At 40.3% G+C, this 12150-nt stretch overlaps 1 protein-coding gene across 3 annotated transcripts in view; it reads left to right on the top strand.

Annotated features, from left to right (window-relative positions):
* Positions 1-12150, top strand: part of TGFBR3 (transforming growth factor beta receptor 3) — a 172230-nt gene that overhangs the window by 69082 nt on the left and 90998 nt on the right. For all 3 annotated transcript variants that reach the window (XM_042463506.1, XM_042463505.1, XM_042463507.1), the window contains exon 3: positions 1962-2146. In XM_042463506.1, coding sequence (XP_042319440.1) covers positions 1962-2146 — 185 coding nt within the window. The remainder of the gene's footprint in view (positions 1-1961; positions 2147-12150) is intronic.

Here is a 12150-nt window from a genome sequence, read left to right as displayed (position 1 = left end):
TCTTGACTAATGCTGAAGTATGTGAGGCAAGAGCTAAAACCACAGTCCTCCTTCAGTGACCTCTGGAATGAAAAACAGGCAGAATCTCTGACGATCATTGTGGGCTTGTGCATAGATCTGGGGAAGCAGGGTGGCTTTTCATAAATATTTGCCTTGCTTTAGCTTCCTGCAGATGTACTTTGTATGTAAACTCCTCCACACTCTTCAGCTGTCATGCTGTTTTGCTATACCTCCACCACAGCGCTTCATACAGAACTGAAATATATGATACTATATCACGTTATGGGGGCTATATGCAAGGACATACACTGAATTTGGAGCCAGAGGAGGCTGTTATCAGCTTGTGTAGTTATTATCAGACCCAACAAACTGTGCACCCAGTCTAGCTTGCTTGTTTGCTGATAAATATCCATAGTATTGTGGCCGCTTTTCTGAGCAATGTTTGAATTATACAACAGTGCAACATCAGAAGGAATGCAATGAATGTGTAGCGGAGGGGACAATTTCCCAGATATGCAATGAGGATATTTAATGAATACATCTGCAATAATGTCTGCTTTTTTACTTTATAATATTTTGCTCAAAAGTACTTTCTTAACAACCCTTTAATCTGAGATACTAATGTTTATTTTATATTGCATAGAATAGTGCACAGTCTTCTCTTGCAAGAAATAAGACATGTCAACATCATTCCTGCCTTGTAGATTTGGATATATAGGTAGAAAGGTCATTGCTGAGATCCCCCAGTGAATTTCTGGCCAAGCCAGATCTTGAACTTTCTTATCACAGATCTAACTTGTAAGAACTGGAAATCACTAGATTAGGCAGTAGTACAGTTTAGAAAAACCACAAATTTCTTCAGTGCTAATTGACCTAGGAGAACACATTTCAGATAAGTTATGTATAACAATGGATGACATCACCACAAACCACAAAAGTGTCCCTAAAGGCTGTAGACCTGTGTAAATGCTGTTAAAATTCATAAAGTGGAAATGAGGTCTAATCTGCACTGTGGAAATAATGCAGTTTGACATTGCTTTAGCTGTCATGGCTCCATGCTATGGAATTCTGGGACATATAGTTTGTTGTGGCATCAGAGTGCTCTGAAAGAGAAGGCTAAATGTTTCACAAAACTACAAATCCCAGAATTCCATAGCACTGAGACATAACAGTTAAAGCAGTGTCAAACTGCATTATTTCTTCAGTGCAGGTTAGACCTCAGGTTATGGTTGAGGTAGATGTTCTATTCATGATTTTCAGCCTAACCTTTATATTGTGTTCAGATCTAAATCAACTGAGGTTTTTTTATTTACTCAAAGAAAATGTGCTGTAGGATCCTTGCACTGCAATCCTAAACAGGCCAACTCAGAATTGAGGCCCATTGCTTTCATCTGGGGGTCTTGCTTCCACAAAAGATCTTATTTCTCACCAGAAATGATTAATTGGCTACTGAAACCTCCCCCTCATTTCAAAAAGTAAAAGGCATGTTTTATTTTGCAGCTACTTTTGCACCCATTTTTTTTATTCATTTTATTTTTGTTGCAATTTTTGCTGTTTGTCTTTCATATTATTAATCTGAATTATTTGCAGTTTGTATTTATAACAAAGTTGGATCTCAAGCAGCCAGTGAGAAAACTGTCTATGTGTTTTTTATGTTAATTTGTTAATTTGTGTGGATCGCTGTCATTTGAGAAAGCAGCATGAGCAATATACAACCAAACCCATCAATCTGGTAAAGCTTGTTAGAAACTGGAACAAGTAGGTTTTTGAAAACCCAAAAGAGGCATCGTTGGTCAGAGTAGTATTGATAAGCAATTTCAGAAAGCAGATGCTGTGAAACCAAAGTCCCTGCTCCAAACCAGCAAGGGCTCGGCCTCCATTATTTTAGATCCCATGAAAATTTTTGCCTCCTTCAAAACCTTTCCCCTCACAATGCTGTTCATTTGTCATTTACTCCACAGGTCCTGTGCCTACAAATCAGTGTGTATTGTCACCTGTCAACAGCTCACATCCAGTTCAAGCATTGCTGGAGAGTTTTACAGTCTTATCCGGCTGTGCAAGCAAAGGAACTGCTGCATTGCCGCAGGAGGTTCATGTCCTCAACCTGCGGAGACCTGAAGAAGGCTCTGGCCACCATGACACGGAGGTAAAAGGGGAAATCATGCTATGGCTTGGGTTTTAAAGCAACATTGGCCTTAAGAAGAAAACACAATGGTCTGGAAGTGATGGTGGAGGTGAAGCTAGTTAGGGACAAAACAGGAGAACATACAGGGGCTAGATTCCCCTTGGTGACTTAGACTGACATAACCAGGAGTAACTAGTGTAACTCCTTTCTTGGATTTTGTGCAAGAAGGCATCTAATATAATCTGTAATGGCAGCCAAATGACACCGTGGATATGTTATGGAGCCAGATAGTGCCCTATTGCATCTCTCCCCTTCTCTCCAGATTGAAATGTACCTTATTGTGGTGCTGAATCCTGCAAGACAATGTATTCTGCCTCTGACAAGCTTTACATCAAGTGAGAAGCAAGATGGTTGTGCCATCAGAGTATGGACGTCTTAACTGATCTGTGCCCAGGATGCTTTTACTAAGTAAACAAAACATGGTTATATAAAATATATTTTTATTTACTGGTATTTATTTATTACATCTTAATTTCATTCTTCTTTGGAGGAACTCTAAAGTATTGGGCCTGATAACCCTTCCATCCATTTTATCTCTACAACAAGACTGTTAAGTTAGGTTAAGGGAAAAAAAATAACTAGTTCTAGGGACCTTATCACACTAGCGAAATCTTGCTGAGAAATGGGATTTAAACTAGAGTGGGCCCTTTTCTTACACAGGGGATCCGTCCGTCCCCCCACATAAGGGGAAAAACACATGTGCTCAAGCCCCATTAGAAATAATGGGGCTCGTGCTCACACGCCCCATTACTTCTTCCAGGGGGGAATGAGGTTTTTTTCCAGCGTGGCTTCCAGTGTATGCTGGAAGCTGCGTAAGACGTGCCTGCGTATGAAATTGGCGCACTGTAGATTTAAATTTAAAAAATCTGCAAATGCATGAAGTTTATCAGACAACGTTCCTGCAGATGTGAAATAATGTGAAGTCAAAGGCAAAAGGGGCAAAAACGGCAGTTTTTTACTTTCGTGAAGCTCCGAAAGTAAAAAGCTGCTGTTTTTGTCCTTTTTGCCTTCACTTTGCGTTACTTTACATTTGCAGGAATGTCATCTGATAAACTTCCCACATTTGTGTTTTTTTTTCTAATTTAAAACCCATTTTCTCAGCGGGATTTCACTAGTGTGATAAGGTCCTAGGTCAGCTTGAGAGCAGATTTTAACCCAAGTTTCTCCAATTCTAGTTTGAGATACTAAATACTATACCTGCTTATTTATAAAGGGGATATTGTAAAGGCTTTACTTGCTGAAGTAAGTAATTACACATGGCTGACAAATATGCATAAGAATGATGGAATGGGGGGGTGGGGGTGGGGGTGCTGGTGCAAGAGATTTTGTTGCTTGAGGCTCTCTGCTCTGTTCTTTACCTGGCTAGTACCTTGTCCCATCCCAAAAACTACACACATCTAGATGCATATTACCCAATGCTAGCCACTTTCTTTCTTTTGCTACATGAGGTAGAAAATCGACAAACATTTCTCCTTGTTAGTGAAAAGACAATAATACCGAATAGAGTAATAATACTAAGCAGAATTGTAATTGCACATTTTTGGCGGTAGCTCTATAAAGCCCCTAGCGTTCCCACTCTTTCTTCAGTTCCTTTCGTCCACTGCGTTAGCTGCTTGGCAGGAACTTTGCTCTGTAGGAATCACTCATTACTTTTGCTTTTGAACATAGACTTGTTGACTACTCATTTGGATCTTGGACTGGGCTCTGTTTGTACATCTCTTGAACTTACAGACTTCCTGACTTCGATTTTGCCTGACAAATTCAATCGCCGTCAAACTGGAGGAGGAAATGGCTTCCTGTTCCTTTAAGAAATGTGAGAAATTTGGGGGCAAGATCCCAGTTTCCAATCGCCATTGCTCCTGTCTCTTGTGTTTGGGTCCTTAAGTCTGTGGTCACTGTAAATTGATGACCATACTGTCGTTGAAGAACGGCAAGAAGCAGCTGAAGGCTGTGCTTTATGAACAGGCGCTAAGGCCTGCTTCAATCCCCCCCTCCTTGTTGGGGCTATCCCCTAGCCCTCTACCTTGGATAGAGAAAAGGAAAGTCCACCAAGAAAGCCAAGTCCTCTGACCTCCCAGCATCCAAGAAATCTCGCTCCCCTTCTCTACTTGCTTTCATAATACTAAGTGCCTGCTGGTTAAGTTGGCTGTCTCACTGTACCTAATGGTAGGATTGGTCTTGCAATTTGTTTCAAAAATAAGAAAGAATTTCAGATATAAATGTGGGGAAAGAGAGGTGAGTTTAATCCTTTCTCCACCATATCTTCCAACATTTCACAGATTTAGCCCAGACACATGTGGCCAAGTAGCAGCAGAGCATTGTCAAGATGACCAAAGTTATTACTGGGGAAGAGCACATAATCTAGAAGAGGCTACCACTGTTTGCTTTTTCCTGATCCTACTGAGAAGGGGAAGATTTTGTCCCCTGGTGTCCTTCTTTCTCCCTCCACTCCTGTGTTGACTGCACTCTGTAGTTACTTTTGCACTTTGAATTCAGTTTCAGTAACTGAAGTAAGCTGAGGGTATGGGGGAAAGTGGGAGGAGGAGAGAGAAACTGGGATATTTTAAAAGCAGCTGAAAAAGTGAAATGACAGTGGATTAATCATAACTGACCCTGGCAAATCAAGATAGTTGGGGGGTTTCCTCCACACACCATTTCTTTCTGCCTAATATTGCTGCACTTCCCCGAAGAAATTCAGTTGTATGCATCTGAGAGGGAAGGGAACCTGGAAGAGAAAATGGCATCCTATGAGTTCCAGCTTCCATCTGTATATCGCTTTTTGGCTCTCAACCCACCTCTTCCAAAGTGGGTTTCTTGTTAAGGGAAAAAGAAAAAGAAACATCTGGGCTCTCTTACCATATTTGCTTATAGTTAGCCTCTGAACTGGAATACTCTGACAAATATTCACAGCTCCTTTAACCCACTGTAGGATCTAAATCTCTTCAAATATATGGAGCTGTTGGCTCATCCCCTGCATATCTAATATGCTTAACTTCATTTGAGATATAAGCATGAGGGATACGCAATAAGAAACAGATTTTTCAAAGGGAGAAGGACCTCATTTTCTTCAAAGCTAAATTGCTTGTGTTGTAAATTATCCTGAATATTCTTGGAAGTATGCCATAACCACTATAAACAAATGTTTAAGTTCATCTTCCTTTAGCCTTGGTAGTATGTCTTTCATTCTGAACTGGTGAGGAATGTTGTTCAGATAGGAAGTGTTCCTGACTTCAGCGGTTCTTGTGCAATGAGTAAACAGGTCACTGGTCCAGGGATGCGAGCTGAGGAACATTTTGCCTAATTGCTGTAAAAAATAAAGCTTGAAAGAGACATGTTTTTGATGTTAAACTTGTGCAATGTTGTTTGGTTTTAGAAAAGATCAAAACAGAATGATTGTAAGATGGGGAAGAGAGAGAAATATTTCATAGTATGATAGCACATGCCTTTAAAACATGGCATGTTTTAAAGTGGTGAACTAGTATGTATTTGTGAATATGAACTATTGAAGCATCAGGTAGGAAAGGAGATTTTAGAAGCTAAAGAGAGAGAAGCCACTGCCAAGGGTAAAGCCAGTGGGAAAAGTCAGTGATCCCAGTGCTACATAGACCATGATGTATCTTGTGCACTTTCAAGACAATTTACTTCCAAATAAGTAATTAGGACTGGCCCTATCATTGCCACCAGATGCATGGGGGTGGGGGCGAGTGACATATTGAAGATAGGAGCTTTGAGTGCTATATGGCTTTGCCCTGTCCCATCTAAACCAGCCTGCTCATCTCAGGTATAGCACCTCCCAATGTTGAAGTAAAATTAATTGGCCAGTTCATTCTACAGTAGGGCCTTGACATTTGCTGGCGTTAGAGGCACAGGACCACCATGAAAGTGGAAGAACCACAAATTAAAACAACAACACTAACACTTTTTTAAAAACCCTGAGACAACAACTCTCTAGAAACCTGTGGGTCTTTCAGTGCAAATCTCTGGTCAACATCCCTTGAAAGTTGACCATAGAATTGTACTGGAGGATTTACACATGACTAAAGAAGTGTTAGCTCTAAGAATCTCTAGGTCCCAAGCAAATCTTCCAGTGGAGGTTGGCCAAAGAGTCACACTGGAGGATCTAGAGATTCCTAGAGGTAACACTTCCCTAGTCATATGCAGGTCTTTCAGTACAATTCTGTGGTCAGCTTCCAAGGGATGTTGACCATAAGTTTCCACTGGAAGACCCAAAGATTCCTAGAGAGTTGTTCAACCAGGTAAAAAAAAAGTATTTTAAAATTATTATTACTTGTGGTTTTTCCACTTTCATGGTGGTCCTGTGCCCTTAACCCGAGCAAATGTGGAGGGCCCACTGTAGAATGAATTGGTAGATGAATTTTACTTCAACACTGGGGGATTCTATATGTGAGAGCAGCAAACTGGTTTAGGTGATTACAGAGAGTGGTGTGTTCAAGTCAGACTTGTCAATTTTTAATGCCAAATCACTGGTTGATAGGTAGAATTCATGCAGCTGCCTTGCTTCCTGGTAAGAACATAGGAAATTGTCTCATGCTGTATCAGACTGGCAATCTACCCAAGTACAGTACTGTTGACATTGATTGTCAGTGCCTTTCTGATTTTTTCAGTAAAATCATCTGTGAACATACTGTACTAGAAGAAGCATGTGTCTTCTACAGTTGAGCTACAGCTCCTCCACAGTCACCTAAACTACTTTCCTCAGCCAAGTTTTTCAAATCTGTTTTTCCGGTGTTTTTGAGAGTGTCTGTAGTAGCCTCTTGTGTACTGTTGTCTAGGACATTCCATATCCACAATCTGTTTGTTTCCTGTCTCCAACCAAAAGTCGTGCCATCATAGCCATTCGGGAAGGACACCGAGAAAATGAGCAGGAAGCTAGGAAAGGGGTTGCTGGCAACAGTGGAAAGTGTAAGGGTATAAACAACTGGGTTAGATCAGATTTCAACCTCTCCCCTTTTGCTTATAATCTAGGAATCTGAAAACAAAACAGAACAAAGGTTTATGTCTACCCCCATTGTACAAACTGAAGCTGAGTGCACAAGTTCGATTCAAGGAAATGCATAGTCCCATCACCCCAGCCATTTCCTTGTCACTTGTGGCATTTCCTGTTGCCTGCTGATACATTTAGCAAAAGTAGAGATTGATATGTTGACCACGTAGTGATTTCCACTTCTCAGAAGAATAAACAGTATTTTCTGCTCTGTATATATTTGTATGCTTCTGCTAACACTTAAAGAGGTGGCAAGCTTTGCAGGAGCACATGGTGATTTCAGGAGTGTAGTGAAAGCCTGATTAAAAATTACATTCCCACAGCTGGCTTGTTAGAAGTGTGTTTTGTTTCGTTCCTTAAGCCTATCATGTTATGGTTCCACTGAATTGCATATGCCTTACATGCTGAGAGGGAGGGCACATGCCTTCTTGCAGCAAACCTCTCATAGGCCTCATGCATTAAACATTCTTCCACCCTTATGCTAGTTCTCATAAATATACAAAATCTTGTGGTTTACATTTTTTGACACTCTCTTCAAACACATTGAAAACAAAAATCTCCCAAACATAGCCACTTGGAGGGAGAGGGCAGCCTGGTTTTATATCCATGTTCCAAGCACTGACGCTCAGATAAAGTCACTGAAAATTATTTATGCCCATACAATAGAATATTATGGGAAAGTATTTGTATATGGGTTAAAATTGAATTATTTGAAGCATTTCCAGAATTGACTGGCAAGAAAACAGCTGGAAACATCAGAGGCAGGGAAACAAAAGTGAGTTAAATGTGTGCATTTCTGGGTCACTTATTCCTATTTTGCTTTCAGTGGTTCCAATATTTTGGTCTATTCCTAGGGTTCATCTACACTATGAAATTGTAACTGTGTGATTCTGTTTCAATTGCCGTGCTTCCATTCTGGGATTTGCAATTTAGGGTGGGGCAATTAAAATCTGTTCGAAGAATAATGCTTGATAAGGCAGAAGTAAAAAGAAAAAAGAAAAAAAGGAGGGGTCTGCACAACAGTTGGATGGACACAGTTAAGGAAGCCATGGGCTTGAGTCTGGAACACCTAAAGAGAACTGTGACATGGAGGTCTCTCATTCATAGGGTTGCCATACATCTTGATGGCACTTAACAACAGCGTCGCCAATTTCCTGGGAATTCCCTGGAATCTGAGGAATTTAATTAATTTCTTTCCAGGGATTTTGACTGAATATTCTGGTAAATATTGGGGAATTCTGGGGATTTGGGATTTTGGTAAAACATTCCAGAAAATTTCTTCAAGGCTTGTTGGCAACACTGCTTAACAACAAAAGTTGAGAAATTTGAGCCAGACAGCCCTAGTGCCTCATCAGACTACAAACTGCAAGATTCCATTGGATGTTGCCATGGCAGTTAAAGTGGAATCATAGTACTATAACTGTATAGTGTGAAAGTGCTTCTGATTGTCATTTCCTCTTATGACAAGAAATAAGAACCACTCATGTTTGGTTATAGGGAGTAAAGTAGTGGATCCAGGGATCACAAAGTCAAAGCCCTAGAACTTTTTCATTGGCAGGAGCTGTGACATACATCATCTGCCACCACCTACATCCCCTCACAGTAGCAGGAAGGGAAGATGTTTTTTCCCAACAACAGTGTAGTATGGTGTTATGAGCTAACCTGTTGTGATCCAAAGAATTCTGGGATGTCTTGATTGTCCTATTAATCACCTGATAAAAACTTGGTGATGATCAACATGGGTAGCTATATTTTTGAGTTTTTCTTGTATGTGTTACCTAATAGGGACTGTCATGATGAGAACCTGTACCACAGAAAGTTCTACTACATCTATGGTTGTACAACTATTCCCCAAACAGAGCACTATACTCTTGTTTAAAGCAAATCACTATACTCCAAAAAAGGAAAGGAATTCAAAGCATACCTCCCCATGTTAACTCAAAACCTAGCTGTTTGGTGGATCCTTCTACACTTGGAAGCCTCTTACCTGGTCTGCCCCCAGCACCATTGGATCCTATGAAATAGTTTAGTGGGTCATATTTTTGTGGACTTCAGTTCCACAACCAGCTGGTTGCTCCTAACTGAACTCTCTTCAGTGGCTTATGGTGGCTGAGCAAATGTGGGTGGAAAAGTAGAAACTGAAAGTGTATTGATGGGCAGGGAAGGCACTAATATGGATCCCTCTTTTTACTCTTTTTCCATCTAAGAATGTTGTGGGGTGAAAGGCTTTGCTTAATCCATTCTAGCACTGCACAGTGGAAAGTTCCTTGTCTTTAGGACAAAGCTAACATCCTGAGTTCTACAGAAGTGTGCCCACTGGTTTAGAGAGTCCTCTTAATGGTGGCTACCACTTTCCTGTTGTCTTTCCAATTTCCTGAGTTCTGTTTCTGTTTCTTGCTTACCTCATTGTCTCTTACCCCTAAGCAGAGTATGGAAAAGTTACGTTTTTAGACAAAAGCTCCTAGTGTTCTCCTGCCATCATGGTGAGTGATATATAATTCTTTTAAAAACCTAACTCAACTAGAGCAATATTTGTTAAGAATATGTTGGCATTATGTGCCTTGAAGTTGATGCTGACCTAAGGCAACTCTATTGTAGGGTTTTCTAGGCAAGATTTATTCAGAGGAGGTTTGCCATTGCCTTCTTCTGAAGCTGAGAGAGTGTGACTTGCCCAAGATTACCAAATAGGTTTCTGTGGCTCAGTGAGCATTCAAACCGTGGTCTCTGGAGTCTGATTCCAAAATTCACATCACTATATCATGTCAACTCTCCAATTATATGTACAATATTGAATTATTCAAGTCATTTTCAATTTATGACAACCCTAAGGTGAACCTATCACAGGACTTTCTTTGCAAGATTTGTTCAGAGAGATTTTTTCCTTCCTCTGAGGCTGAGAGAGTGTGATTTGCCCAAGGTCACCTAGTGGGTTTCCATGGATAGGGGTTCAGACGCTGGTCTCCAGAGTTGTATTCCAACACTCAAATCACTCTTTTTGGAATGTACTGATTCAGTTAATAGCATGAAGTTTTAGATTTATTTATGTTTTTTTTCTTTACAGGTATAACACATTTCTAATAATGCTCAACCTTTCAGTAGCTACTAAATGTTTGCAAAGCAGTGTGATACTGTGCAGATTAGCAGTGAAGAAGTTTTGCACGGAGGTCTTTAAAGATGAAAGCTGCCTTCAAACATCTTTCATAGATGTATTTCTAAATCTTTCTTAATTACAGACAGGCAGCTGTAAAAGTTAAAATGCCTGGAGCATTACACACTCAGCTCACAATAAAGATAGGGAAGGGATAAAAATTAACCTCATGTGGGCAGTGTTAAAGAAAATTGAATGTAGGTATGGAAATTGTAGGAGCCAACATTTGGTGTAGCGGTTTGAGCGTTGGACTATTACTCTGGAGATTGTTTGGTTCCTCATGGCCCTGGAAACCTACTGGGTAACCTTGTGGGAGTCACATACCCTCATCCCCAGAAAATCCCATGATGGGTTTGCTGTAGGGTCGCCATAAATTGGAAACAACTTGAAGGCATACAGTTGCAACAATGGAAATTGTAATTCTTCTTAGTTCTTAATTCAGTCATCTTTACAGCGACAGCACAATTCTTTATATGCTGTAGATCTTCAGAGTATACCATCGAGTGAGAATCATACAACTGTCCAGATATTGTTGGTGGCAGCTCCCAGGAATCCTAGCCAGCATAGTTATGGTAAGGAATGCTGAGAAATGCAGTCCATTTGGAGAGCTACATGATTCACATCATATTTTGTTGTTGTGAAAGTTTATTTTATATTAATTTGCAGAATCTATAGACTTTTTTTTTGTTAGTTCATCTGCAGAAACAACTGGCAGATAACCTCAACTGTTTTTGTTAGGGTAGAAGGGAGAGGCAAGATGTCCCTCTCTGCAAGAGACCATGCCCATAACTTGGAAAGGTTAGTTTGAGGATGACTACTTCATGAATCCCCCTGACAGCATGGGCTGTGTGTTGTCTGCCGGAGTGATGTCCTAACTGCAGCAGGAAATGTAGAAGCACCAAGAGCAGCTTGTATAAAGCTCCCAGAAAATCCAGAGCTAGGTCTGTTGCTTTCTACTGCCATCCAAATAGAATTCAGATATTCATGGTTTATTGGTCCAAAGAGCTGCAGGTAGACTGTTAACTGGGCCAGGTTACAGAGATCATACAACTCCGCTGTTGAAACAGTTCCGGCTGCCAGTTTGTTTCTGGGCATAATTCAAAGTGCTGGTTATGACCTATAAAGCCCTATTTAGTGCTGGTCCCAGCTATCTGGAAGGTCCAGCTATCTGGTATCTCACTGTATAAGCTGGCCTGGGTCTGAGAACATCAGAAGAGGCCTTTCTCTCAGCCCCCCCCCTCCCACTGCAAGAACAGTTGGTGGGGAAGCAAGAAAGGCTGCCCCTAGACTCTGGAACTCCCTTTCCAGGGAGGCCAGAATGTTCCCATCCTTGTTGTCCTTCTGTTGGCAGGCTAAAACCTTTTTATTCAGACAGGGTTTTAAAACAGGAAGTTTTTAATGACCGGACTAGTGGTGTGCTGTGCAGTTTTAAATAACTTTTATCTTTTTAATTGCATTTTATCCTTTTAATGTGTGGTGTGTTTTAATACAGTACTGTAATAATTTAATGCTCACTTTTTGTATGTTTTTAACGGTATTGTTCTTTTAAATGTTGAGACGCTTTGAGTCCCAATTTGGGGGGAAAGCAGGATATTGTTATTGTATTATTATTATTATTATTGACTGGTTGGTTGATTTGGTTGATTTCATGCTTTTCTCCCAAAAAGAAACACAAAGCATCTTATAATGTCAATTAAAACAAAATGGAGAAAACAGTCATGTGGTATAAAAATTTTAAAAGGCAATTAATCAACCCAGTTAAAACATTAATATAAAAATTATAAACACATTAAATACACATTACATATAAAA

This window comes from Sceloporus undulatus, chromosome 4, assembly GCF_019175285.1.
Source record: "Sceloporus undulatus isolate JIND9_A2432 ecotype Alabama chromosome 4, SceUnd_v1.1, whole genome shotgun sequence".
Lineage (NCBI taxonomy): Eukaryota > Metazoa > Chordata > Lepidosauria > Squamata > Phrynosomatidae > Sceloporus > Sceloporus undulatus.
The sequence above is the reverse complement of the archived record's forward strand: the minus strand, read 5'-3'. Positions and strand labels throughout refer to the sequence as shown.